At 57.5% G+C, this 27,439-nt stretch overlaps 8 protein-coding genes and 1 non-coding gene across 9 annotated transcripts; 4 read left to right on the plus strand and 5 right to left on the minus strand.

Moving 5' to 3' along the window:
* Positions 1-1,590: 1,590 nt before the first annotated feature.
* SCHCODRAFT_01188619 (uncharacterized protein) lies at positions 1,591-5,323 on the minus strand (the record flags this gene model as incomplete). Its single annotated transcript, XM_003034133.2, has 8 exons — positions 1,591-1,670; positions 1,720-3,103; positions 3,154-3,781; positions 4,002-4,060; positions 4,299-4,452; positions 4,910-5,001; positions 5,060-5,095; positions 5,165-5,323. 7 exons carry the CDS (start codon positions 5,321-5,323, stop codon positions 1,781-1,783), a joined length of 2,451 nt encoding a protein of 816 aa, XP_003034179.1. The 3' UTR covers positions 1,591-1,670; positions 1,720-1,780.
* Positions 5,324-7,342: 2,019 nt separating this feature from the next.
* SCHCODRAFT_02613770 (uncharacterized protein) lies at positions 7,343-8,407 on the minus strand. The gene has a single exon (XM_050344626.1). The coding sequence runs from the start codon at positions 8,096-8,098 to the stop codon at positions 7,784-7,786; it is 315 nt and encodes a 104-aa protein (XP_050201460.1). The 5' UTR covers positions 8,099-8,407; the 3' UTR covers positions 7,343-7,783.
* On the minus strand, positions 8,212-8,603 carry SCHCODRAFT_02180889 (uncharacterized protein). Its single transcript, XM_050342000.1, has one exon. The coding sequence runs from the start codon at positions 8,511-8,513 to the stop codon at positions 8,313-8,315; it is 201 nt and encodes a 66-aa protein (XP_050201461.1). The 5' UTR covers positions 8,514-8,603; the 3' UTR covers positions 8,212-8,312.
* A 419-nt stretch (positions 8,604-9,022) lies between these two features.
* Positions 9,023-9,897, minus strand: SCHCODRAFT_02613772 (uncharacterized protein). Its single transcript, XM_050344627.1, has 3 exons — positions 9,375-9,897; positions 9,101-9,323; positions 9,023-9,051 (listed from the first exon to the last, which is right to left on the minus strand). Exon 1 carries the CDS (start codon positions 9,768-9,770, stop codon positions 9,459-9,461), a length of 312 nt encoding a protein of 103 aa, XP_050201462.1. The 5' UTR covers positions 9,771-9,897; the 3' UTR covers positions 9,023-9,051; positions 9,101-9,323; positions 9,375-9,458.
* Positions 9,898-12,995: 3,098 nt separating this feature from the next.
* SCHCODRAFT_02531479 (uncharacterized protein) lies at positions 12,996-15,103 on the plus strand. Its single transcript, XM_050343545.1, has 3 exons — positions 12,996-13,249; positions 13,289-14,161; positions 14,198-15,103. Exons 1-3 carry the CDS (start codon positions 13,022-13,024, stop codon positions 14,948-14,950), a joined length of 1,854 nt encoding a protein of 617 aa, XP_050201463.1. The 5' UTR covers positions 12,996-13,021; the 3' UTR covers positions 14,951-15,103.
* A 418-nt stretch (positions 15,104-15,521) lies between these two features.
* Positions 15,522-17,302, plus strand: SCHCODRAFT_02685116 (uncharacterized protein; the record flags this gene model as incomplete). Its single annotated transcript, XM_003033564.2, has 3 exons — positions 15,522-16,625; positions 16,672-16,831; positions 16,887-17,302. The coding sequence occupies exons 1-3, from the start codon at positions 15,549-15,551 to the stop codon at positions 17,300-17,302; spliced, it is 1,653 nt and encodes a 550-aa protein (XP_003033610.1). The 5' UTR covers positions 15,522-15,548.
* A 204-nt stretch (positions 17,303-17,506) lies between these two features.
* SCHCODRAFT_02491924 (uncharacterized protein) lies at positions 17,507-24,204 on the minus strand (the record flags this gene model as incomplete). The annotated part of the gene is made up of 10 exons (XM_003034134.1): positions 17,507-18,561; positions 18,610-18,707; positions 18,759-19,218; positions 19,269-19,838; positions 19,887-20,070; positions 20,363-20,918; positions 20,969-21,220; positions 21,269-22,088; positions 22,129-22,301; positions 23,651-24,204. 10 exons carry the CDS (start codon positions 24,202-24,204, stop codon positions 17,507-17,509), a joined length of 4,722 nt encoding a protein of 1,573 aa, XP_003034180.1.
* Positions 24,205-25,189: 985 nt separating this feature from the next.
* SCHCODRAFT_t46 lies at positions 25,190-25,271 on the plus strand. Its single transcript has one exon. It is a non-coding gene; the product is annotated as a tRNA-Asp (tRNA).
* Positions 25,272-25,897: 626 nt separating this feature from the next.
* On the plus strand, positions 25,898-26,797 carry SCHCODRAFT_01091971 (uncharacterized protein; the record flags this gene model as incomplete). The annotated part of the gene is made up of 4 exons (XM_003033565.1): positions 25,898-26,056; positions 26,107-26,199; positions 26,256-26,634; positions 26,688-26,797. The coding sequence occupies 4 exons, from the start codon at positions 25,898-25,900 to the stop codon at positions 26,795-26,797; spliced, it is 741 nt and encodes a 246-aa protein (XP_003033611.1).
* Positions 26,798-27,439: the final 642 nt, after the last annotated feature.

Below are 27,439 nucleotides of genomic sequence, written 5' to 3' on the forward strand. Positions count from 1 at the left end.
AGGGCGCAGAGCGTAGCTGACCCAGACGCCAGATCCAGTTGAAATACGCGCGGAGGATTCGCAGGGGATTAGACAAGCGGCGTCGAGCTTCACGTCTTGGGCATCAGGTTCAGGTACGCGACGACGACCGTGTAAAGGTAGATTCAGGTCCAGAAGTGTAGTATCAATTCACGGGGAGAGGAAAGAAGCGCGAATCGACGTGGGAGAAAAAGCTATGGCGCGAGGACGTCAGTGCCAGTAAAGCGATCTATGGGCGGCTACTCATTCGCTCGCGCTATCAAAGTCGCCATCAAATTCCAGATGGTCAAAAGGCCACCACGCTGTCCGCAAGCTACCAGTTTTACCCTATGCAGTTTGTTAGCAGCAGCGTGGTGCGCGTCGACCTGACGCTTCCATACCGCGACGAGCCCTACTAATTTACTAACTCCACCTTGAGTCAGAACCCTGCCTGGAGGCAAGCGTCTGAGCGCCGAGTGGCGCATATAGAAGCGAACGATCGTAGAGAACGAAGACCTAGACCAGGCATCAGCTAAGCGACCGGCAAGAGCCTCGTACGAGAAGCATCACAAGTCTTCGTCCCTTCATCTCCCCATCGAGCGACCCGGCGCTCTTGAGGTGGCGGAGAGTCTCCTGCGAAACGCACCATTTATAAAACTCCTCGCGTCGTCCCTGCAACGGGGTCAAGGACACTCTGGAAGGTTTGAAGGGCAAGCATGTCAAACAACAACCATTGTCCTTTCCGAAACGCACCTCCATTGCGACAAAGTCCACTCCGATGAGACGTCGAGACGGAGACTCAAACGACGTGATGTTGACACCAACTGTCACAGCACGCGTCGCGGTAAATGCAGTGGCCGTCGACTCTCGTCGCGTCGTCGGCCTCTGAGCCCCGGGCGACTGTGGGTGTCAGGCCTCGAAGTAACCGGCTTCGTGATCTCGCAGACGTCCGGACGAAAGATCCTTTGAGTACAGATTTCAGCGCCTGTCGAAAGGTCCGTCCAAAGCCGACACCCGGGGCGAGGGGGAGAATGAGGCGGGGGACCGGAAGCGTGAATGGAGGCTGCAAGGGAAGAGAACTGAAGAGGGATGCGAGCGCGCGAAAAGGGGAGGTAAAAGGCGCGATGGGTGCGGCAAGAACGGGTGGTGAAAATTTTGAAAGAGAGGGTCGGAAGCACGAGCAAGCGAGAGGGGTGGGGGGAGCGAGGGAAGCACGCGAAAGGCGGGGTGCATCCTCACTATCAGAACCTGCCCTCCTTGCGAGGTGCGTCATAAGGCGCATGAATGAACGAGGAGGAGGAGTACATACCCAACAGCAAGTTGATGAAATAAAGAGCGGCGGTCAGGCGAAAGGCGGCGAAGGCCTGAGTGGCGTGTCTCGAAACATAAGTGAGCTGCGAGTCCGGAGTGAGCTAGTCTGAGAGATTGGAATTAACGAAGCGTCAGGCCCGCTATGCAATTACAACTGTCAACGAATCGGGTGGTCAGAACGCTTCATGTGCGAAGTTAGGCGCGAAGAAGTATAGTCGCGCTTTACATATGTCGCAAAGCGACCCGACCACGGAATATCAGTGAGTGTTTTCTTGAGTTGCTATGGCCACTCCAGGGGTTCGAAAAGAGGATGCATACAAAGACACCGTGGTAGTAGATACGCAGATGCTATGCTTCAACATCTAGTAACGTTCCTGAGTTGACTTCACCGACAGAAATGAGAGGACGTACCGGCGCGCGGCAGTCAGATAATTTTGTACTCCCTTGGGTTATCACCTGCCGCCTTACTTGATCAGGCTTCCTTCAGCGCCGACGCGCTACGCGGCAGCGCCGCCTCGACTTCCTTCCACAGCAGACCGTAGCTGATGACGGTGAATTGAGCGAGCCTATCCTCCTCGTCTTCCGCGCGATAGCGGGTAGATCGAAGCCTCGGAAAAATCCTGATGAGGAATGCTGCTAATTCCTCAGGATCCGACATCTGCCCATCCGTGACCTGCAGCTGCGCCAGAGCGCAGGCATCGCCTGATGCACCGTCGCAAACTGGTGGGATTTCCGTCGCGTCGAGCTTCAGCGTGAGCTTCCGCAGCTGCAGGCAGTGTGTGGCGAATGCGACGAGCGAGCGCAGCGTGCACGATCTGCCCATCACGTTGGGAATGTAAAGTTCAGTCAAATGCGGCCACCACTGCGCGAGCTCCTCATAGTCGGAGTCGACGAAATCGAGGGCTCCCTGGCTCGCGCCAACGCGTACGACACGCAGAGCGCGATGTAGCGATAGTGGGAGGATGGCGTCGAAAGGCATGACCGGAGGGTGGTAGTAGTTGGCGAATGATCGTGTTATGACATCGAGATGGGTGAGCGTCGATGGGGAGCAATGACTAGCTATCAGGGCTATGAAGGACGACATGTCGCTCATGCGGTCATAGCGACCCAGTGGCATCGTGAACGTCTCGATCGGACGCGACCCTCCCCACGATTTGACGAACGCCTCTGCAGCGGCTGGACACACTTCCGTGTCGAATCGAATAGAGCGAAGGTGCCGAAACATCGGATGGGCAGGTACATGGCGGCATGTTGGCATCAGTGCCTCTGCACTTTCAGCTCGAGATAGCGCGCTGGCCGTGTCAATGAGGCGCAGATGCGTGAGTGAGCGCAGCTTGTCCAGTGCCCACAGCAGGGAGCCCACGCCATCAACGGCGGTGCTAAGGGACAGGTGTGTAAGCTTGGTAAAGCCAGCAAGTCCCCCCGCAAGGGTGATTGCCTCCTCAGTCGTGCTGGACCGTGGGCCTGAGCAGGAGGAGAGGCGCAAATGTGTCACATTGGGGCAACGGCTCGCGATCTCCCTGAGGTCGAACGTGTCTCCGCTGTCACTTAGAAGCTGTAGTTCCCAGACGGTCGGCGACATCAGCAGAGGGATGAAGGAATGGTCGCTTCGATAATTCGTCACCAGAAGAAGCCGCTCTAGCCTGGGCAACAAGACGGACTTGGGGGGAGAGGCAGCCATAGCAGACAGAGCCCCAGCCGCACAGCCGTGGCAACTGTACCATAGCACTTTGACGTGCTTGGACAGCCGGCGAACTGCCTCCCAATCGCTCTGTTGTAGTGTGCGAGTTAAGCGCTATGTTTCGATCAGCACGAGAGAAATCGAAGAAAGATTCGGTTACCTACGAAGGACTTCGGTACAGAAGATAAAGAGCGGTTGAAATCCATCACCCTTGCGACAACCGATCTGACACCGCTGGGGATCGAGGGAGGGAAGCTTGGCTTGTGTTCGGGTGACGATATGGTCCACGCGTCGGACGGCAAGAGCTTCAACAAAGGTAGCTGATGCGGAAGGAATTCCCATAGGATGGGTGTAGCCACACAGTTCCAGAAGCGTGAGACGAGAGTGAATTCGGATAGGTCACGGGCTCGTATTTGGGTAGCTATCGAATTGGGCCCGTCCTGCGTGATGATAGGCCGCGGTGCAGCGATGTAGATGATATACTCGAGAATCTCGGGAATGTCGATGGGACGGGCCATGTTTCTAGGGTGTATCGGGCTTTGGAGCACAGCTTGAATGTGCAGCGTCGGCGGCTGAAGGAACTGTCCGAGCCGCGATCGCGTGCATTGGCCATGGTGAGAAAAATCAATATAGGAGATAATCTCACGATCATGTGACGGAATGTTCGACTTTCCAAAGGTTGTACGCAGGGTTCTCCTTCTGCGTCCATCCCGGACGAGCCATTTCCATATCGCTAGACTGTCTTTCACGATGTCGTCACAGCTCTGGCGTCGCATCCGCTTGCGGTACGTACTGTACTGTAATCAAGTCATTGTCGTCCGCGCGATTTGTCGTCGGATTCGACTTGCTTCTCGTTGAATGTAGTAGCTGCTTAGGCTACTCTACAATATCATAGTATACCCTTTTCTATCAGCGCCGCGTAGTTGCTCTGCGCCCTGCACCTGAATTCAGCAGTATGCTGCAAGCGACTCACTATCTGAAGCCTGTGCTGGCGCACTATTCGCCGACTCACTACATCAGTGGCGCCGCAACTTTAGATGCCGACAAGGCGATGTTTAATCGCTCAGATGGCTATAGCAAGAGAGGTCATCATGATCAAGTGCGGGAGACCGCTTCGATCGCTATAGCACGGCGCATTGTGATGTAGCGGATGCGACTTACAGATAAAACAGGAGGGAGGAGAGCTAGTGTGGGGTAAGGTCGCCGACGAGCGACCGATGAGCCTCAGTTGAGCGCGGGGTGGGAGGACGCTCTGCTCAGATGATGCGAAGTCAAAAGCGCGGAGCACGAAAGCAATAGCGCGGAGTACGAACTTGACTGCTAGTTCGCAGCCGCGAGGAAGATGCCGGGCGGGAGAGTCTTGTGAGCCGTACTTTCCGCGCAAGCTGGTCGAAGCCTTCCCACATCTGGGATGTGAGGCGATGGCGTACGAGTGGCCGAAGTACGCGATGATGCGAATCGTGCTGGCGAGTCAGTGAGAGCTTGACGAGTATGAGACGTCTTGATTGACGAAGTCTTCATTCGAGTCATTGCGGGAAGTAGGAAACATCCGCGTTGTAATTATCTGGAGGTTTGGTAAGAGTCAAAGGCGAACATCAGGTGACAGGAACTCACACGTCGAGGACGAGGCCGTATAGTCACACTCCTCCCATGAGTTCGAGGACGTCAGGAACGCAATGCGGCCGTAAGTAGAATAAAGGACGAAGTGGATAAGGATATCACCTGAGCACGTCGAGCCTTTCCGCTGAGGTCCCATTCGAGTTGGTAATCGAGGATTTATTCCATCTCAAGTTCTCGCAATCGTGCTGCAAGACAATTCTTCGCGAAAGGATCCATGCGCAAGCGAGAACACGCGTCTCGAAGTATCGCGATGCGAAATCAACAAGCACGGATGGGAGGGGTGGCGAGCCCTGACCGTACCTCCGAGTTCGAATATAATGAAATCGTCTGAAGAGCAAATCATCTTTCGATATTCCTGCAGCGGGACCCTCGTGATGGATGATCATGAGCATCTGCGACGCAAGAGTTAGTACTCAAGTTCGCAGCTGTAGATTCCAAGTTTCCACTTACTACGTCGGTGGCACACCCGCTCCATGCATTGCCCACCTATCAAATATCGGATTTCAGACGTTGGGCGATAGCATTCAGACGCCTCGGATCGCAAGCCTAGCGTACCTCGGAGCACCAGCGTCGCACACCTCGAGGCGCCGAACCATCGAGATACGCGCCGATACGACGTCGATAGAGATTACTTCTGCCAATCGCGCCTGCTCCCGCGAGGCTAGCAAACCCGAGGCCGGATCTAAAGCTGATATGAGCTCGGAGGATTGCCATCGCGGCGAAAGAGGACGTACTAGTGCAGCACGGTTTGAATGAATGCATCAAGGACGTACCAAACCGTCATCTCGACGATGTATCTGGGCAAGTGACTTCATAGCCACACGGATCAGTCGCGAGAGCGGATGGTTTCGCCCTTCCGCGACGCCGCTGCGTGGCTTGGGTCACCCGCGACGCTGGTCTGGTCCTCGTGGACCTTCAGGTCTCTGCCTACTACCTGGCTCATGGTCCCGTCAAGTGCGCAGATAACTGCCTAGCGCAAGCGATGCGGCCGATAATCAACATGCGCCTCGCCGATAGCTCGCGAGACAGGACTTGCGGGACATCGTTCAGCGCTACGCGTTATCGCCTGGACTCGGAATCAATTCCAATCCAGCGCGAACGAAGGAGAGCTACTCACTTCAAGGGGGGAGGATAGACGAGCACGCACAGGGTGGGTTTTAGTCGCGCGTCGAGTCATGGCACCTATCCGGATACTTGAAGTCGCCCCATGACCTCAACGACAGCAACCTGAAGACCGAGTCCCGAGTGATTACAGACCATAGTCCTGCACAGGCACCTCGACGGGTGCCTCTCGCCGCGGAGCGGACAATCGCAGCGCCTCGTGTCCTCGGATACCTCAAGCCAAGGGCGGCCGATCTGCCTCGCGCGGTGGAGCGATGCATCAAAGATAATGGGCCGCAAGCGATAGCGCTATGACCATGAAAATTCACCGCCCACCCAGGCGTGGAGCGCGGAGCAGTGCGAAAGACAAAAAGGCGAATAGAAAGTTTTCATTTGTATTCTGGGCAGAGGGTACGGGGAGGAGATGGAAGGGAGTCAAGAAATGCAGAGGGATTATGGCATATTGGTACAATGGAAAGCGGAGACGCGGAGGGATGGGCAAAGGGCGTTAATGATGGGTAGACGGCGTAAATGGAGAAAGGCAGTGGAAGAATGAGTCAAAACAATACCGTGCTATGATGGCTCAGGGACGGACAATGGAAAGTCGAAGACCGTGGTAAAGACGGAAAGAACGTGTTGATGTCCATTTCGCTTCCGCTTGCCGGTCTCTATGGCGCGCTTGCGAGACAAAGGTGCGGTCGCGAAACAATTGCAGGCGGAGATGAGGCGAAAGATGGAACAGGAGGAAGTACAGCTTTCCGAGACGGGCGAGGCGGCGGGGAAGGGGTGCGCGCTTCCATGAGGTGATGGCAGGAGGCAAGCCGGATTGGCGCCACCGGGGAATGCCGCGTCGGGCTGCACGGGCCGCACCTCGTGACGTCACGGGATCGTCGAAGTTGAACTTCGGGCGCCGGGTGACCTGAGATGGGCACAGATGACCGGTCGAAGTGAGAAGCTAGCGAGTCAAGTGGGAGTATGAAGATGGTCATACGTCCTATACGATGCCCAGGAATAGCAAAGCGAGTGAATACGCTGATGTGTCGGCTTCTCGCGCGAGGGTTTTGTGCCCTGGAAGTCCTTCGCTGAACGTTGTATAGGCGAGCATGACCTTCGTTGTATACATAGGCGGTGCTCTAGATCTGCTGAGCGGTCAAGCGGTAGAGCTTCCCTGACCTGACCCAGATCTGACGAGAAGGCACGCCCAATCCATTGAGTTCGTTACCTTCGTCCGCAACATCACGCACCGGAGGCTAATGGAGAGACGGGATCGACGGGGTGGATGCGTATGGCGGTGTTAACAAGATGCGTATACCGGTGAATATGAGAAGATCACTAGGCCTGGAGTCACCTCGCACACAAGCTCTCTATTGAACATTACTCTTCCCCTTCTCCCTCGAACTAGTCCGCACGTAAACGAGCGCCTGCCAGTCTCGTAAATACGCAAGCAAGGTCATCAGATGCACGAAGGTAATACAGTGCGAAGAAGTCGTACGATGCGATGAATTAGGTGGTAAGAAAGCGATCTCGTCGACGGGCGGCTATATTGGACTTGAACGTCAACACGGAATCAAGGCGCTTGACGAGCAGGTACAGAGGCGTGATGGAGAGGAGGTATTCAAACGCGCACCCAGGGAGTTCTCACTGCGCTCGGAGAGTGGAACGTACAGCAGAAGTATATCAGTCGAGAGCGCGGGCTCCTTCTAGCGCGTCACCCGTGCACCGTCGAGCACTCCAGACGCCGCCAGGTCCAGCACCAAGTACAGAAAGCACCCGTCGAGCTCGCAGAAGCCGTCGAGGAACACGAAGATGCCTTCTAGGAAACTCGCTAGCGCGTGCTGCGTTCGGTGGAAGGAAAGCTTCAGCTCGGTTTAAGGAAAGCCTCGCAGGCGTGTCCGCGCATATAGGCTTCCGGGCGCTCGTCATGCGTACTGTGGGGCACTCGTCTTGCGTATAGGTAGCGTTCGTCTTGCGCTCTAGGCGGTCGCCCTGCCTTTCTTACAGTGTGCGTGCCTTCCGGACCAGCGTTCGCTATACAGAAAGTTATGCTTTCCGGGGGACGCCGCAGGCGGTCTGTCATCGCCCTCCGGACGTAGCGGACGCGGGGCGCCTCCGGATGGCGCGGGCGCGAGGGACCTGAGGGTATTCCATAGAAAAGATCAGGGTGCAAGTCACAGAAGAGTAAATCAGGTCCTCGACGACAGCGGAGGCGCGGCGCAGATAACGCAAGCGACAGGTCGAACGGTAGAAGGCGAGGTGAGGGGGAATCGCTGGTGGGCAGGGATAAATGAGACTAGGAAGCGAGCAGGAGGAGAGGGCCAGGCTGCAGGATGGGCGGCGCGGGAGTAGCCGCTCGGATGGCTTCCAAAAGACGCCGCCTGTCCGCGGCATGCGCTGTCCATGAGCTACGAACTCTCTGTCCATCGACTGAGAACGCGCCATCGAGCGAAAGGTCGCTGTCCAGACGTTGTCTGCGCCGCAGCCGCGCGACCGATGCTCGCTCGCCCGACATGGGAACTAGTATCATGTCCCCGTCATACGCGGTCTCGTGCAGTCGGGGCTCGCCAAGCCTGGGGACCGCACTGTCAGCGCTGAATAGTGTAGATCAACTAACCGACTGACTAACCTCTGATTGAAAGCCTGCTCGGAGAAGTATACACACCGTGAGAATCTGTATATGCGAATAAAATTGGAGAAAAGGGACAAGGCGTCGACTGTCTGTTCGCGGCAGAATGTCGACCACCAGCAGGCTCGACCCCGAGAGAAACGCGTTCGCAGGCGTTCCGCTACCTTCTGTGTCCGCCATCGCGCCTCGCTCTTGTTCACACGAATGACCTGGTGATGTGCGCGCCTACAAATTCGAAGAAACCAGAGTGGTGAGAGGGAGCGCGAAAGCCACTGAAAGCGCGAAGAACCTCTGGGCGTGCGACATCTGCACCGAATTTACCCGCGAAAAAAGGCCAAGGGCAACAGAATTTTCGGAGATATGAATCAACAGAGAGTTCCGCCAGACGTAGTGCGCGCGGTCGACCATAAAGCGGCGACTCGAGGAGGCCGGGACTCTGGTCGGCGTCATTGCGCTGACAAGAGGGCGATTCTGGGTGCCTGCGTCTCTATCTCGGCGTTATCTGCCCCGCATCGCGTGGCGGCATCGAAACCGCGTCATCGATCCGCCCGCCGATTTGGCGTATCCCCGGATGGTCATAGCGACCCGCACCTAGCCCCGAGCACATCCCGACCCGGGCGTCCAATCCCGTGCCGCGCGGGAGCCTCTCCATCCGCGTATAAAAGCACGACCACGGACCAGCTACACCCATCCCTCCCTCCCCAGCACTTTCTTCGAGGTGCGCGACGCGTTCTTCTCTTCCGAGGCGCCTCTGACATCCGTTGCAGTTTACTTCGATCTTCGACTTGCCAACCACCTCATCCAACATGTGCTGCACTGCTCAGACCCAGACCTCGTCTACCCCCGTCAACGTCAAGGTCGCCACGACCAGCGACGCGACCCACAACCACGCCAGCGTCCCCCAGTGCTGCCACTGCGGCTGGCGCGGCGCCCACGCCGCGGACTGCCCGTTCAAGTAGGCGGCGCGCGAGCCTGGTATGCGCATGAGAGGTGTGTTCCCCTCTTCCTTCTCCCCTTCCCTCACGCTCACGCATCCTCCAGTAGACCCTCCGCGCTGTGACCAGGTCTCTGTACCTCCGCCTTCACCGATCATACGTCCTCGTTCATCACGATCCCCTCTCATCGTCAACATGTACCACCACCACGATCAACCATATCTATTTGCTCGCATCCACCAATCGCTCGCACCCGCTTCATCGCCCGCACCTGCTTTCTTGCTCTACCGTCCCGAGTCCCTGGCCGATCGGCCGCACGCCTCCCGCCGCCGTATACCCGCGCAGAAGAAGGAGTAGACGAAGAAGATGAAGAAGCAGCGGAAGCCTCGGGCGGGCCGTCGGGGCGCACTGCGCCCTCCCCCGTCGCGTCTGCAGGCCTGACCTCGCCAAGCTCAACGGCGAACCTGCCTACGAGCTCATGCCCATGCCCTCGACGTGACATCGCATACCGCCCTCGCTCGTCGCTTGCCCCGCCGGCAACGCTCTGTACTTGTACATGATCCCGCTGTATCTATTGTGTATTTCTATCGCGTACGTGACTCGAAGTGCAACTTATTCGTTCTCCATCATCCTTGTTCGTGGGCAATCTCTTCAAGGCTTCCGCTTCAGGCCTCAATTCATCGACGCAACAAGCTAGTTCACCAATAGTTCACCCTCGGGCCTCCGGAGGCGCACGACTCGCAAGTTGACTTCCGTCGGCGGACGATGCTGCTGGATCAAGACCTCGGATGCCGCGGAGTTCCCTCGCAGGCAGCTTGAACCAAGCTTGGACTTCACTTCGATCGACCCCAGAGTTGACCTCGATGAGGGTGCTGCGCATACCGAGCGACCTTTTCTCCTCAGTCCGTGTCGCCTCATCCTCCTGACAGCACCCTCGCCAACGCTCACATCCTGCGGCCCGAATGTCCTCCCTCAACTTCGCCCTCCGAGTAATACCATGACAGATATCTATTACGCGCAGCTAATGATCTTCCCCGGTGCCCGCGGCACGTCTTCTTCACCCTTCCCATCGATCCCTGCTCACGAACGACCCCTCAAAGCAGCTCGGAGGGTCTCGGGATCGACATGCGTACGTGCGCGATATCGGGTGGACATTTATGCACATGCGATTTAGGACAGGATGGACACACACCCGCGAACGGGATATCCGAATAGGAAGACGCGCAGATGCTCGCGGATGAGTGTATCCATTCGAAGGCTGGCGAACGACTACACCTATTCGAATGCTCGCGAAGGAGCGCGATGTCCAGAAGAGTCGCGATGGACACACACATCTGAACGCTGCTTTACCGAGGGCTGCGCGTCGGTGTGCTCACCCTTACCTTCGACGATGTGATGGCCATCGCTCGCGTACCCGGGCTCAGCTGTACACGGCGACCAGCGCACCCCGTGCGCGCGTTTAACGTGAGGTGGCCACAGTTATGTGGTCTTGCTAAGATGGCCTTCATGCGCTGAGGATCCCACAGGAAGACGCGTCCGGGTCTCACGAATGAACGCGTCGAGATCTCATGGGCGAATGCATGAGCCCAAGAGGTCGTTGGACTCCCAGGATTAGCGCAGACCGCGTTGCCCATGCTCTTCTGAAGTGGGGCAGACGTCCTCAACCCCGCAACCTTCACTCGCACGGTGCGAGGATATGCATCTTCAATGTGGGGTATGCGCATCGTCGGTGGGAAGATGGTACGTGCATCGACCGGTAGGGGCACAGCTGGGTGTTGTCCATCTGCGGCGGCTGCACACTAAAGATATTCCCTTGATGCGGTGGGCGGAAGCCTGTCATAGTGGAGATAGCATTGTCTGATATTCCGCTATACAGGTCGTATATCCGTTGGTACTCATCGCACCCCCCGCAGACGCACCTGTCGTCTGCCATCATGAGAAGCTATCTAACCACCTCGTTCGTCGACAGGCGTGAGTGCGTACCGGTCTTTCAACCTCGACTACAATCAGTTCTCAGCCTCACTCCGGGTTTTCAGCTCACTTTTTTCCGGGACACGCTATTCGACATTCCACTACCTTCCGCCGCTCGTTATTCTGTCAGCTTGCTCTCCGGTATCTACGGTTTCCTCCCTTTGATCCATGCGGCTCACGCGGCGCGTCGCAGGAATCATAGTAGCCAGTATATTCCGCCGTCAAGGGCGCGAGATGGGGTGCCGGTCCTGGCGTGGTATTCGAAAGATCTGTCCCTAGATCCCTCCAGAAAACACGGAGGACTTGGTCGCCGGACGACCATTATCATCGGTAGCTCATCGTACCCGACGACGTGCATGGGTACACAGACCCGGGTCTCGGAGGCCGACGACGCAACACGCGGACCAGTACCCTCCGCGAGGCGCGCGCCGACGTTACGGCGACACGTGCCGTGACAGTTGGTGTCGATGTCACGCCGTTCGAGACGTATCCTCGGAGTGGAACTTCAGAGCAACGGAGGCGCGTTTGGGAGTTAGCTTTCGACGTGCGGAAACTTACTCCATGGTCTGGAACCCCGTTAATGAGCGACCTTGTCTCCGTTGCACGGTCGACTCGAGGAGTTTTAGAGGAAGGGTGCACGTTTACTGGGAAGATCGGCCGACCACCTCCACACCCAAGGATTCCTGGACCTCCCGATGCGGAGATCAAGAGCTATAGAAAGGTCTTGAAGAGAACTCGTACGAGGTCCTCTCTTGCTACCCCATTGATGACTGGTCTAGGTCTTCATTTGCTGCGACTTGCCCTTCCGATTATGCAACTGAGCGTCCAGATTCCTTTCCCTTGGCAGGCTTCTACGGAAGGCGGAGTTAGCAAATCAGGAGGGTTAGGGTCCCGAGAGGTAAGCCAACGCCTGGTCGAGGCGTACCACGCTGCTGCCCCTCGCTGGCATATCACGACGGACAGCAGTCAGCAGACGGCGTCTACGAGTCCGGCCGGTCCAAGCTCGATTGCGGCCTCCTTATCTCTCGAGATAGCACCCTATCGAACGCTTTTTCCGCCACCGACGTGCGCGCGCCGTCGCCGGCTTCTAGAGATTTACCTGCCACCTCGCCCGTCTTCTTGAGAATCCCGAATATCGTGGACCTGAAGCTAGTCTTTGACGCCTGTCTTTGCGTTCCTGCGCCGGAAGTCTTCGCATTCCCGCGTTGGACGCCTTCGCGCCCTTGGGCCTGAAGCATGCTGTCGGACGCCGCTTGCGTCTGCCGCGGGTCCCTGCGGCTGTCGCCAGAAGCGGCCTGTCTAATCCCCCCTGCGGATCCTGTGGGCATGATATCTCTCGTTTGGATTTGCCATCGATTTGTGACTATTATCGAGAGAATCCGGTCTATTTGCGTGACCCTGAGGAGCTCAGCTACTTATCACCTGAACGCCGTTCGTGGTTCGCAGAATTAGTGATTTTGCCAGGCCGGTGGTGACGGGGACCATAGCGCAAGCGTTGTACTGACTCGGAAAGCCCGCGGTGAACCATTTATTGGCGCGAATCATTGTACGGCTTTTGCTCTTGTATAAACTGCGACCCGGATGCGCTCAAATTTCTCTCGGGTGTCTCTTTCCAGAGAGGTCTACTGCGTGACGAAACATCGCCGCGAAAAGACGCGTGATGTCACGGTTCGTCAGCCTCGTGGCCGCGGTGATGGCCGAAATGCACGCGAACCGCCATTGAGAAACGGTCTTTGTTCCCAATTCGTTCTTTCACGCCATCACCATCTCCAACGCCCTCGAATGGCTCATCGCTGCCTCGAAATCCCTGAAGTTCTCCTGATAATTGCGAGAGAGCTGCGCGAGGAATCTCTAGCGTCCGTCCTCAATCTCGCGCTCACCCACTCTTCGATGTGCGGGCCATGTCTGGAAGTGCTTTGGGAGAAGCAGACGATGCTGGTCCCGATCCTCAAGCTCTTCCCTGAGTGCGAGATCCGTGATTGTCCGGGGACATCTGAAGCGCAGGACCTGGTGAGTGCATTTGTTCGCTGGGCCTAGCGAGTGCTGAAGGTTCGAGCGAAGATCCTGACAGGCCCTCCATCTCGTGACTCCTGGCTCGAAGCGCAGAAGTACGCGCGTCGTGTGAGAGTGTTGGAACTCGTCAAGGAAGACGGAGGGATATACTCGAGATTCCGAAACCGCTACTTCACCGATGAAGAAGAGGAGGACGAAGACGAGAACGATGACTCTGACTCTGAGGGCGATGGCGCTCAGGACGAGGTAGAAGACGGCGATGACGACGGCCTTCCGGAAAATGAGGGAGATGTACTAGGCAATGTCGCCGGTCCCGATCCCTCAGGCGAAGCAGAAGGGGTCGACGATGGCCTTTTCGACGAAAGAGGAAGCGCGGGCGCGGGCGCGGAGGCCGACGACGTCGTACAGAAGTCAGTGGGACTCAGTCGCGAAAACATGAGGCACCTCTTGCTATGCGCAGGAGGCGAACCTCTGTTCCCTCGCCTGCGTACCTTGGACTGTACGGAATCGTGTTCGCCGGCCTTTCTCTTGGATCTCCCCAGTCTCTTCGCGCCCAGTCTTCGAGAAGTCATTCTATCTTTGCGTCTGATGCAGGAAGAAGAAAATTTCGCGCTATACGAGCATCTTCCTACCGCCTGCCCCGACCTCAAAAGGCTCTCTATCTACACCGATGGTCCATGCGACATAGAGCAGTCCAATGCGTTGCGTGACATGATCCTCCGGTTCAATTCGTTGACTACCCTCGGCCTTCCCGATACACGCCTTCCAGCTCTTGTCCATCTCGGTCAATATGATGCGTTGGAGTCGCTTGAGCTTACCCTGCGAAATAACTTCTCGCTGGATGAAGATGTCGAGCCCTTCGTCTTCTCAGCGCCCGTCAAACACTTCCGCATCAATGCGCACGATCACGTTCTCGTCGAGCTACTCCTATGACAAACTTCCGAGGCGCCTCTCGAAGTGGAATCCCTCCACATCCTTTGCGAAGAGGAAGCCCCAACATGCAGATGTGATGTCCGAGAGAACACACTCGAACTTCTTGCGTCAGGTTTGGCGCCGAGCGTGATCCGGCAGCTGCTTTACTACCAGTGTTCCTACATCGATCCCACCTGGGGCGCGCTTCCCGCTTCCTGCCTGTTACAATTCACCGTCTACCCGCATCTAACACACCTCGGTCTCGACTGCTGGATCGACGCTACGGATGCGGACCTCGAAGCGGTGGCCAGGGCACTCCCGCTTCTCGAGCACTTCGTCCTCGATGTCACAGCGGAGGGGCGCAATGGCCTCATGCAGGATGTGCGAACGACACTCGCGGGGCTCCTTCCCTTCTCGCACCACTGCCGCGACCTTCGGGTTCTGTGTCTGCGTCTTGACGCGACCAGTGTCCCAGCTATCCCAGATGCATCTGAGGCAAGCGCTCCAGTCGCGCACCATGTGCGCATGCACTTCGCCGACTCCGCCGTCGCTGACCCTGCCGCGGTCGCGGGCTTCCTTGCGCGCGCCTTTCCGGCCGGATGCAGCATCGCACGCTACCCTCCCCGCGATGGCATGTACGACCCGTATCATACCCCTCTTCTTCCCGTACTAGGCGACACGTTCGATAATGATGCCCAGTGGAATATCAAGAAGCGGGGGTCGTGGCCTATCGGACGGTGGCGAAAGGTTTACGACGAGCTGCGCCGGTTGCAGGGGTCGCCCTAATGCGCTATGCTGTATCTCATAGCACTGAAGGGGAGAAGAAATGTGGCCTACCGAGCCCACGGTGTCTCTCCACAGCATCTCGCAACCCTCATACATGAAATACATTCGGCGCACGTACGCATGCTGATATCTGCCTCTGAATGTATCCTGTTTGAGACCGCATGACATTGCACTGACCGCCCCCTTTCACAAAAATCCTCTCGGGAAGTTTTCGCGACTTGCAACCTGGATGAGCTAAATCCGACAGACGCCCAACCTTGCACCCAACCCCAAGGATTGGTCGGGAATCGAACATTTCCAATCACGTGATAACGCAAACTTCGCCGGCATTGAGTCCGCCTGCATTGTTTGTCAAACTCTTGTCTCGAACGACGTTCTTCACGCTACTATCTCTCTTTCTCCTCGCAAGCGCATGTCGCAAGCAACCCGTTCGAACTATAGCCAAGATGCTAAGAAAAGGGCTGAAGCGGAGCTACGCAGGCCACAGACTTTTCGCATCCTTCGTCTTGATCCCTTCGCTTTGGCCAGTGATCACTGGGACCTGAACACTCCAGAAATAAAACGGGTGGTGGACGAGCTGACGAAGCTCGACAGCTTCATGGTGCTGCGGCGCACCGCTGGCGATGGGTCTGCGTCTGGAATCCAGAGGGAGATGACCCATTGTGTTCAGGCGCTCTGGCCCACACTGGTGCTTTGGCTTGACTTTCTGCACCCAATGCACCACGCCCACACGGACCGGCGGGAACTCGTTCCTGTAACGCTTCTCTGCATCATGCTCTCTCACTGCTTCGAGCCTGACCCGCCTATGTACGAGCTGCGCAAACACACGCCACTCCTTTACAAGCTCCTCTTCACCCTCTGGTTGCGCTTCGACAAGTATATCACTCCTCGCACCGACATCCACCTCTGTCTGATCCGTCTCAACTCCGCTGTGCGCTGGTCGATGTGGGACAAGCACCGCAATACGTTCATGCACGCAGGGAAGACGATGACTACGGAAGAAATCAAACAGATTGTCCAAGAGAACTCAAGTCCGTACTGCGTTCCAGCGGCCCTCGCCGTCGTCGAACATCATCCTCGCCGCTTCTATCGACTCGCGATGGGGCAACTAGTGCTGCTCGCTGACGCGACGCTCGCCACGCGCAGAGCACAGGCGGTCGACGCCATGGACGATGGCATCATCGCACTCGGAGAGTTCGCCCGCGAGCTCTTTCCACAGCCTTCACATTCCCGGGATGTTGTCGTAGGGCTTATTCAGGTCACTCGGAAGCTTCTGGACGCGCCGAACAGGATAGGATGGACGGCAGCGCGCAACATCCCCAGCGTGCTCAACTCCATCTGGGCGACGGATGATAGCGGACTCACCGTCGCATGGGCATTGCGCGCGGGTGTTCTGCCACTTTTGACAAGGCTGGAGGCGATTTCTGAGACCCCGGGAATGGCGTGGCCGATGAAGGACAATCACCTCAAGCTCGCGTTTGCGACCATCAGGATGCATGGGACGCACGTATGCGTCCTACGCGCCCTCTCCCATTTGACGGCGACGCAGAAGGTCTTCTTCCGGCACTCAGAGGATGATCAGTCGAAGGAGCGCATGGTGTTCGATATCGCCATATACGAACGCTTGGAGGTGTGGCGCCAGGCCTACCACCAGGAAGTTTGCCATAACCCCGACGTGCGTTTCTCACCCTTTCTGTTGAATCCGCTCACCATATCCGCAGTGCCCGTCCGTACCTCGGCAGCCGGCGCAAGACATGCGCCGCTGCCCCTGCTTCAACGTCCGCTATTGCTCCAAAAACTGCCAACGCGCCGATTGGGCCGATCACAAGCGCTACTGTGTCGACGGTCCTATGGGAAATAGCTTAATCCGGCTCACGCAAGGTATTCACGAATGCGCTTGGTTTCTCGAGCGGCTCTTCTGACTGGACCTTTGCAGGTGATCTGACCTTTCGCGACGCTCACTTTGCGGCTTTCTACACCCGCTGGTATGTGCTGAAGCACGCATCATACATCGCGGATAGCATTGCGCGCGAGCTCAAGGAGGCGCCTCATCCGGGAAGCCCCTACACCATCCAGGTGACAGTCGAAGTCGGGTGCCTGACGTCCACATACTCTGTCGCATTGGATAAGGAGCTCTTCGGGGACCAGGACAACTCCTACATCGTCTTCTGTGCGATGATTTGGCGACCGCGGGGCCATGTGTGCGCCCAAGTCATGTCCATGGACTGGGCAACGATGAAGGAGCGGGCGGCGACGAGAGATAGGGATGGAGACGCTCACATAGCACCGTATTTTCCTTTGGAAAGGAGGGCCGACGAGGGACATCCAGACCGACACTCACAGAGACGTTGAAAAACATTTGTACACGGCAGCCATGTTACCTAGCGTGCAGAGTATACCTGCGACTCCAGAGTTCACACTGAATAATACTTGACTGGGGATAGATTACTATGATACATGTAACATTGTATTCTTTCACTTGATTTGTCCTTACATGTACATCCAGCTTGACCGCGTTGCCCCATCGCCCGGTCTTCGTATTCTCTATCCCAAAAGCTACTCTATCCCATCCACTATACGCCGCTTCTTGCGCGACTTCTTCTTCCGAAGCTCGGCCGATTGCTCGTCGCCAACTCCATCGCCCGCCTCTGCGGTGCGATCGCCCAGAGCAGGGCCGCGCGACGAGGCCACGGCGTCGCTGAACATATCGCCTGGCATCCGCTTGTCGGCGTCCATGAACGTTGGATCATCGAATGAGGTAGCGACACCAGCGAAGTCGTCGAACTGAGCATCACCAGTCGTCGACACACCCTCGACATCCCAGGCTCCCCACGTGCCTTCGTCCGCAGCTGGAGTCGCGCTGGATCGGTGTTTGCTCGAGGTGATCTGCCGGGCCGCTGGCGATGGCCGAGACGGGGACCGGAAAGAGAACGTTGCGTGCCCAGTCTGGTCGGTGGTCGTCCGTGCACGGAGTGCGAACTTGCCCGAGTTGAGATCCGGGATGAGAACGTCAGCGTCCTTGGGACCATTCGTACGCGTATGAATGCCATCGCGGATGGCGGTGGCCGGCTTGCTGGCTTCCGGGAACTCCTCGAAGTCCTCTGATTCGGCGTCGAGATCCTCGAACACCCGCGGCGCGAAGTCCTCGTCCTCCTCGTCGAATTCGAGAGGGACACTTTCGTCTACACTAGCTGGGCCATGCGATGGAGCACGAATCTTGCTATACCCGCGTCGGATGCCTTCCCCCATGCGGTCGGCGACGGCGATGAAAGAAGTGCGACTACCGCCAGTCGATGCACGCCGCGACGACAAAGATGGAACACGGATGGGTATTGGCGTGCGCGCAGGTAGGCTGGGTATGCCGCTCATGAAGCTTCTCGGCCTGCCGTTGGGAAGCATCGGTAGTACCGTCTGGACAGGAGCACCGACGTCGGCAGAGATGGCATGAGCGAGAGGCGCGTCGAAGGAGGCCCTCTCTGGTTCAATGTCATCCATCCCATCGACGAAGCCATCCGCTGCACCAGGCTTGGCAACGACTTCATGTCGCACGCTAATGACCGGCCCTTTCACAGTGAAGCGATACTGGCGTAAGAGAGCATGGTAATCCTCTCCTGCATGCAGGTTAGGCTGCGGACATGAAGGAGTATGCGTGAACTTACCCAACGCCCGGAAAGTGAATTGATGAGTAAGGTATATCGAGCGCGGAAGCATCGCCGATGCACGAGGAAATGTTGAGAGCTCCGCGAGAGCGAGCGCACTACATGAACCGATGAGCCATCAGGGATCATCATGAGAGTGAAGGACGTACTCTTTCGCATTGACGACTTGCTGCTGTGGAACGTGCGCATCATCCACAGCTACCCGCTCCCGTATCTCGGTCCACTCGGGATCGCGCCTGACCCGCCAGGTCGCCACCACGTCCTCCGTCGCGGACAGCACCATGGAAGCCTCGTCGCGTCCGCCGCTCGCCGAGCTCGCCGGACTGATACCTGGTGCGCCAGGCTTGCCGGCGCCAACGCTGGGGCTTCTTCCTAGAGCGCCCAAAGTCGAGAGTGAGATGCTGGTACCGGCGATAGAGACGGCCATGCCGCCTGCATCCCGAGGTCGAATCTCAGTCGTGATGCGTCGGAGGCTGAGAGTCCCGTCGGCAGGATCGAAGACAAGCACGTCCTGATGGTTGTTACCGAACGATGCAGAGGCCTGGCCGCGAGGCGACAGTGGGGCATCGGATCCGGTTGAGGTCGACGAGAGCACAGAAGTCGGACGACCTAGGTACACGTCAGTATTCCAGAGGATATACGAATCCTATCAATCTTACCTGCGGAGGTTGACGGGGTGAAGCGGCCTGCGCTGGTTGAAGGAGTGAATCGCCCGAATGATCCAGAAGAGCGTCCGGCAGATACGGATAGACGCCCTGCGCTGGTCGAGGGCACAAAGTTGGTAAGAGGATTGGTAGGCTGCAGAGACGCAGGTAGCCTCCGCTGCTCGTTCGATCGAAGGAACATCACAGCCAGAGGTGCAGGGTTCTGAGTCGCGCCGTGACCTGCGGTTCCCGCCGGATACATGCTATCGGCGACCGGTGAGAGATGGCCCTGATCGACACGCGTGAAGCGGAGGCGAACGAGGGGATGCGTCTCGACACCAAGAGGCTGCAGGCTGGCTGGGTTACGAACTTTGCCCTCTACGTGCGAGTAGCCATCAGGCGGTCCGCCGTAGGGCATGGTCGCGAACACGTGGACAGTGCGTCGCTTGCTGGCCAGAGCCACCCATCGACCATCCCAAGCCCAAGCAGTCGAGTCGAGAACCGCATTCGTACGACCTCGGCGAAGGGTGTACACCAACGAGGCGGTCTCCCTCAGATCGCCATCTGCTTGCTCAGAGGTACTGACTACGAAGCATTAGCTTGATACCTGGGACAATAGTGACGCAAGCTTACGATTGACGTCGGGACTGAGCGCCCATACCGCTGCGCTTGTACCATCGGAGCGCGCGGCGAGTATCTGCGTGCCCTCCGCATTGAAACGTACGCGCGAAATAGGCTGTCCCGGTGACGGAAGTACAGCAACTTGACGCGGCACCGTATGATCCGCTTCCCTGCCCTTGTCTGCTACCATCGGTGTCTATGTCAAATTCATCAGCCTCGTTCTGTACAAACAAAAGAAGTATTCCCACCGCCAAAGACGTCAGGTCGACAACGACAACGCCATATCCTTCCGTCTTCGCACGAGGCATGGTTGTCGGTACGGATGGTGGCGAACCCGACACGCGCTGCTGCCCATTCTCCTTCGTTGCCTTCGCTGATCCTGCCGAAGTCGATCCCCCACGTGAGAACAATCTCCCCACTCCTCCTCGACTGCCTTCGTCTCCAAGCATACCACGTAAGCCGCTCAATACGCTCCCCGCCACGCTCACACCAGCCCCAGCGACGCTCGCACCCGCTCGCGCAAGGTCATCTCGAGTGCGCGTCAATTCCTCCCGGGTTGTCTCTCCTCGGGCAGCGCGCCCGACGAGCTGGCTGAGGCCGCTAGCCGCGCTGCCTAAGCCCGAAGCGAAACTGATGTCGGCCGGCGCGGTGACAGCGCTGATGCTCGCGAAAGACGTCGAGGCCGTCGCAGCATCCGGCGGAGCGGTCGCGTACGCAAGTAGTCGACCGGAAAGAGCAAAGACAGGTTCCAGCGAGTTGGCAACCGCGGACTTGCTGACGTCCTGCTGACTGGCCGAAGTATGCGAGGCCGACGCATGAGTCGGTACCGATAGGTGTAGACCGACTCCGGGGACGATTCCCAAAACCTCCAATGTCGACAAGGACAAGACGCGAAGTTCTGCCTTTGGAGCAGCAAGACCGACGACAATCCAGTCACGCGAAGACTCGAACTGCGTGGCGGGGCCGGGAAGCCTGACCTGCTTGACGATCTCATGCGAGACGAGCGAGTAGACGATAAGGCTGCTAGAGTCACGCTCGTTGACGCTGTGATCCATCAGCTACTATCGTATGCCTGTTGTCAGAAGAAAACTCACAGTACACCGATGAAGATCTCCGTATGGCCCGGGCGCAGAGGCAGCGGAGCGGCGTAAACGATCTTGCCAATCCCAGCCAGCGCGCGGCCGTCGATGCTCAGCAGCTCCCTGACGCCGGCAAGGTCTGTGCAGTCCCAAAGCTGCAGCCCACCACCACGATCTCCATTGACGAAGTCGTCCTCCTGGTCGTACTCCGAAATGTCGTCTTCCACTCCGCCCACTTCGTCGCTGTAGACCAATACTAACATCCGCCTGTTCAAGCTTCAATAACTGCTACTAAGAGACGCAAGTAAGACATACTTGGACCCGACATCATGCCACTCCGCCGAGCGAATGGTCTCCCGGCGCACTTCATCGACTTCCCGAGGCGAGCGCAGATCGCGTGCTGGCGGACCCCTACCTCGAATGGTATCCCGCGAGGTCTCCAACAGCGTGTCGATATCGGGAACGTTCGCCCGAGCCATGCTTCGACGCCTCGACGGCATCGAGCGCTCGTGGGGCTGCCTATCATACGAAGACGTCGCCGTCTGCCCGTACGGCGAGGGCAATGATCGCTCGTGAGGGGAGGACACCGTCCGATGATGAGTCGGCGGGGTCCGCTTCTGTACGGGAGCGCGCTCGTACGCAGACGCGCGCCGGACGTGCTGGACCGGGGAAGCTTGACGAACAGGGTGAACGGGGGATGCATCGCGCAGAGACCGCGCTACACCAGACTGCGGGGATTGCTCGGGCTCAAAGCCGGACCGCTTGAGTTCACCTCTGCCTACGACTTGTCCGCGCGACGTGGCATCGACTCCTGAAGTCGACCGCCCACCTCCCGCTGCCGCGACCCCTTCCCACCCTTTCCCTACGCCCAATCGCAAAGTCTGCTCCATCCTCGACTCCTCTCCATCGAAGGCTTCCTCCATCCCCATAGCCTCACCCCTAAACGCCTCCGCCATGCTCGCCTGCCACGCACGTTCCTCCGTTGCAGCGCTGTGCTCTTCCCGCGCAGGGTAGAGCATCTCGGCAGGTCCTCCATACGCAGCAGTGCCCTCTTCTCCGCCAACCCCCTCGTTCGTAGGCGCAGGGTCCTGCGGGACACCAGAGGCACCCTCAAAGCGCGGCCTTTGCCGAAGTGCTGGTGATGACGTAATGGGTGGCGGTGCCAGCGCCTTGACCGAAGACGACGCGGAGGGCCTCCTGGCCGACGAGGCGGTAGGCGGCGAGCCAGCGGGGGATGGCGGATACTGGGACGATGCAGAAGATGCGTTTGTAGACGCGGAAGACGGCGTCGACATGAAAGACGGTGACGGCGCGTAGCCTCCGTGCGATGGCAGCCGCCCGTGTTTGCCTGAGGACAAAAGTCGGAGGTCGATGCGCAGGTCGCGGCGCGCGCGACGGGCCAGAGATAGTTGGGTGGCAGGGAGAGTCGGGTGGCAAATGGTAGGCGAGTTGTAGCGGGTGGCCGTAGGTGACGACGGCGACCAAGGTAAGGGTGATGATGACCGACGCGAGGAGATTGAAGGTGATGGTGAGCCAGCAGAAACAACGCAGCCGTTCGAAAATGACGAGGAGCGGTCGCAGGAGGTCGTTGGGTGTTCGTCGAGAGATGGTTGTGAGTATGTCATAATAGGCGACCGTAGGAGATCAAGCGACGCCGTCGACGTATACATCAAAGCCATGGGGCAGGCATAGAAAACAACAATAGAGAGAAAAAGGAAGTGATGAACAAAAGGAAGTAAATGATAGAGGTGGAAAGGCAAGATGAAAGACGGGACGAACGAGTAAAGTGAAGGGTCAAAAGCGAAGTGACATGTCGTTCGTGCGTGGTAGCGCAGCCACGATCAGCAACAGAAAACAACAACGATACCACAACATCGCGGTCATGAAAGAACAGGAAGGGGATAGAAGGCCAGGCAGCAAGCATGAAGGGGTAAGGAGGCATGCGTAGAATAGACGAATGCCCCGTGACGGGGTGAGATCAAGGTACACGCGATATGAGTCGAAGAAACGGGCGGAGTTAGAACGCAAGTCAGGAGGCAGAAGGCGTGACGAGGTGAGGCAGGGTGACGCAGAAGGAGCGGGGAGATACAGGAAAGCGGTCGACATGACCAAGGTGGGGTGACGCAGACAAGGTCAGGGTGATATGAAGGTCATCGGACGGTAAACATGGAGGACGACGACGACATGACGATAAGAATACCCAAGGAACCATGATAGGCGAATGAAGGAGAGCGTCCCATGACCAGGCGAGCGGGCGTCGCATGAGGGGAAATGATCGGACATGCATAATCCATGAGGCAGGTGCGATACGAGGCGGGGCATAGAAGTGTAAGGATGTCAAGGGAGCAATACCATGTCGTGGAGAGGGAGTATGAGGGGGCGAGCAGGAAGAGCGAGGAAGAGAGTGAGGGATCGTCAGCTATTGTAAGGAGCTGGAGAATGATGACACGCACCGGACGAGGAGCGTCTAACAGCCATGGCGGGTGCAACAACGCTTCCATGGGGCGGTGGCAGCATCTCTCCCTCGGCGCTTGTCGCGCGAGATATGGCGGAAGCAGGCCAATTGAGCGTCACTTCAGTGGAGGATGCTTCCACGGTGGAGGAGGATGACAGGAAGCCTGAGAAAGGCGCGGGCGCTTGTTCGCTATTATAGCCAACGGTCAGCAACGAGTCAGAATGTAGCGCAGGAGCACGCACAGAGAAGCCAGTATCGGTGACCGCACGCCCTCGCTTCCTTCCGCTTTGGACCAAGCACCCTCTGCGCCGCCCGCGAAGGTCCCTTCCGGGGAGGTGCCCGGCGCCTCTGCGATCTCGCTTTGCGGCTGCGCGCCTAGCAGTCCGTTGCGGCGCAGCTCGTCGAGGACGCCGCCCGGGTCCTTCTTCCCCTTCCTATGCTTCTTGCCGCGCACTGCCCGTGGTTCCTCCGGCTCGGAGAGCGGTGTAGGACACTGTGGCGTCGTCGCCGGCACCTCGACATCGACGAGCGCGGTACCCCAATCCGCGACCCTCCCTTCGTCCTGCTGGGCGTTCGTGCTCGCGGGAACGACATCCTCGCCCCGCGGTACTTCCTCCTGCAGCAGCGCGCCCCCGTCCAGAATGTCGATATCGTCTATCTCGTAGGGCCGCACCGCCGGCGAAGCCGATAAGCTCGGCGCGTCGGGCGTGTACGTGCCCAATCCTTCTCCTTCTCCGTAATGACGCTGCTGATCCTTGCGCTGCTGCCGTGCATTCTTCGACGCGCGTGAGGGCATAGAACGTGTGATATGCGGTTGTGGAAGTGGCTGACGGCGTCAATGAAGGCGACGTCAACGCTGGGGGATCAAATGTAGGTACGCTAGGAGTTCTGCCCTGTCCGTCCGGATGTGTCCTTCTACGTGTCGTCGAATGGAATCGTGCGAGAGGTATGGGTACAAGAAGTTGACCGATTATGTGATTATGAGGTGAATATCGTGTGTTGTATGAGACTTGGAGGTTGAAAGTATGACGAATCTATACGAGGACGTCAGTACCAGCTCTGTGGAGGAGGAAGGGGCCACGCACTAGTCGTTAAAGAAGTGAGACCGCTCTAACAACAATGACTCGATAGATAAAGCAAAGGACGATGGCGCCTGCAAACGAATGCGGCGCTGTTGGATAAATATGACAAATGGATATCTGTGTCGGGAGAGGAATCTGGGTTACGAGAAACAAACTGAAGAGGTTGCGTAGTTCGGCAGAGATGGACGCAGAAGGAGAGCCCGGCGCGCCACATTCGGGGGGATGTCACGCCAGTGTCACATCGCGTGTCATGGGTACGTGCACGGATCACGAGAACCGGTCTCCCGGATAGTCTGGTTCGAACCTGGGTGCGACAGACCTGCTGGCGATGGCGAGGGTCGCCCTATCTTCTTGATTCGGATAGGACTGCGCTCAGAAATTGCTGGGATTGTTGCGTGTATCATCATGTCACCAATTCCTTCCCCCAGGCTATGATGTGTGCTGTACATTTGTTAGACCCTGATTATCGCAGGAGTCGCAGCAAAGCCTCAAGACACTTTTGTGACTCCGTCTGTCCCGAGTTGCTGTGAGTGCACTGAGTTCCGCGCAAAACCATGGAGTTCGTCTTTGGCCGATTGAGGGGGATTCCCACAGAACTCAAGTACAATGCGATCAAAAGTGATCGTTGATTCCCTTTTTTGGATGCGCACTGCTGTTTGGGACTATAATGCAACAAGCACTACTCTAGAGCTAATCATCTCCTCGGTAGTATATCGGCTAGTACACCCGCCTGTCAATCAGGCGGACGCGGGAGAGCGGGGTTCGACTCCCCGCCGAGGAGAGCGTTTTTTGTCCACGCATTCATCACCAGCATAACCGACGACATTGCCTTTCGACGAGTGAACTTCGTATGTCAAGCATGCTTGAGGTAGATGCGATAGCAGTCGACGTGTGAAGTGGCGGATATAAGTGAGTGAAATCAAGCGGATCTGGTAGGCTGGCAGGTGAGAGGTGTCGTAATAGGTTTGCCTCGCAAGCCTTGAAGCCTCCGTCTTCGTTCGATGATGAATTGCACGCTGACATATCACAATTATAGACATTGCAACCGGCGCCGCTCATCATAGACCTTTCTACCCAATCAAATGGGCCCCCTTCCCCTGTTCTTATATCCCACTGCGCGTCATTTTAGAACGTGTGGGACGAACCATCGAGCGATATATGATGCGACGCATGCATACCATCGCGAGAAGGGTGCCGCGCGGTGCTGCACCTAGTTAGAAAGACGCGCACAAGGAAGGACGCGGCCGCGGCGGGGCCACAACGGAGTCGGCGAGATGCATGCGCATGCTTTGCTGGATCGACGAGATCGAGTTGAGCGTATCTGGGATTGCTCGAATTTCCCTCCAATTGAGGCTGACGCATAGGATTTGGAGGATGAGGTAGCAGTGCGAGAAGGAGATTGGTCCAATGCCGCACGCGCACCTCTCACGCTTCGAGGATTCGTATCCCTCGGTACGCTACACCGCTGTCGAGGAGAAGGTGTCGAAGCTGTTCGAGCGGGGATCGATGGCCCTGCAAAGGACGGACGAAGACTGGGAGCTGGTCGAGACTTGTTGTTACGCTGCTGTGCGATACCTTCCCTCGTCGTTTGCATGCTATCACTCACGTCTTCGCAGTGTCCGGCGTTTCATGACCATCTGTACGCGCCTGCGGATGTGGAAAGAGCTTGTACTGCTCTCGCGACTGTCAACGAGCGCACTGGAACGAAGGTCAACACCACCATAACTGCCCCAGTATTGATCCTCAGGCCTACGATACGCGCCAGTTTTTCAACCGCTCTCCTGTTCAGTGCTCACCTCCCTCAGCAGGATCTTCCACTGCCCGCGAAGTTGTACTTCTCGTTGCGACCGTCCGCGCCCGCCTTGAAGAGCACTACCCAAACCTCCGCGAAGGCCTCGCCGACCCAGATGCGCCCTTTTGCTTCACCCTCAACCTCTGCAGCGCGACCTCCGATACCGCGCACCTTCTCTCGCCAATGGGGATGGAAGAGCACGAGCTGAAAAAGCTGGTCCGGACGACGGTCGTCGTGGACGTGCTTTTTTACCACAACGACGCGCCGCGGTATAGGCGGATCCAGGTCATGCCGGAGGGGTGGGCTGGGCACATTCGTGCGATTCATCGGCCGCTAACGCAAGCTGCCTTCGGTGAGTGCTACTTCTACTTGTTCATCATCGGCAAAGCTCATATGTGGGGGAAGCGACGACGCTCGCGAAGACGCCACCCGCGCTGCTGGATCTTACGAAGCGGGAACGGCTCTTTAGCCGTAAATGCGAAGCGGTGAAGCTCGTACCGTTGCTGTGGAAATGATGGTGTGCCACGACGTAGCAAATATCTTGTGCCTTTTCTGTCGACACTCCGTGCGGTTCTCATGTTGCTAAATCCAGATGTCGGATTTGGTCGAACGTATCCGAAGTTCAACATGCGCTCACGTGAGTGCAACGTGACGCGCCCGTCGCGCCCTCCGCTGACGGACCGGGCCGGATTTGTTGCCTCCTCCGGTTGCTCGAGACTCAAGTCGGCTCTCATTGCATCCAGACGCTCTCACCGGGACTCGCGCTTTCTTGTGAATCACCTTGAACAGTGTATGTGTCGTCCGAATCCTCAGCGTACACGCTGATAGGAGCCGTGAACAAGGCATTTAAGTCTTTAGCGGCCCCTTCCCCCTCATTCTATCCAGAAGGTCTGCCGTCTTATTTTCGTCATGGCACTCTTGCTGACCTGGCCTTCCTATCTCTCTGATCAGTTACCTTTGCTGGCAGTGAACAATGGCAGAATTAAGGGTACCGATGCTGGATCATCATCAAGGGCCCCTTCAAGGTTCGCATGCATGTCACATTCTTCGACGTCTTTCTGAATGCCCGTGACCGCGCTTTTTGCGCGTTTCGGACCCAGTCCTACGGCAGCCCTTCTCCTTTTGGCCCACAATCGGCCTTCCCCTTCCGGCGCATC

The sequence above is a fragment of the Schizophyllum commune genome (assembly GCF_000143185.2).
Source record: "Schizophyllum commune H4-8 unplaced genomic scaffold SCHCOscaffold_3, whole genome shotgun sequence".
Classification (NCBI taxonomy): domain Eukaryota; kingdom Fungi; phylum Basidiomycota; class Agaricomycetes; order Agaricales; family Schizophyllaceae; genus Schizophyllum; species Schizophyllum commune.

Coding starts and splice junctions, on each gene's coding strand:
- SCHCODRAFT_02613770 (XM_050344626.1), bottom strand. CDS start 8,098: ATGCCGCGGACAGGCGGCGTCTTTTGGAAGCCATCCGAGCGGCTACTC.
- SCHCODRAFT_02180889 (XM_050342000.1), bottom strand. CDS start 8,513: ATGGCGGACACAGAAGGTAGCGGAACGCCTGCGAACGCGTTTCTCTCG.
- SCHCODRAFT_02613772 (XM_050344627.1), bottom strand. CDS start 9,770: ATGTCACGTCGAGGGCATGGGCATGAGCTCGTAGGCAGGTTCGCCGTT.
- SCHCODRAFT_02531479 (XM_050343545.1), top strand. CDS start 13,022: ATGGCTCATCGCTGCCTCGAAATCCCTGAAGTTCTCCTGATAATTGCG. Junction 13,250..13,288: donor CATCTGAAGCGCAGGACCTG/GTGAGTGCATTT, acceptor CGAGTGCTGAAG/GTTCGAGCGAAGATCCTGAC. Junction 14,162..14,197: donor GCATCAATGCGCACGATCAC/GTTCTCGTCGAG, acceptor CAAACTTCCGAG/GCGCCTCTCGAAGTGGAATC.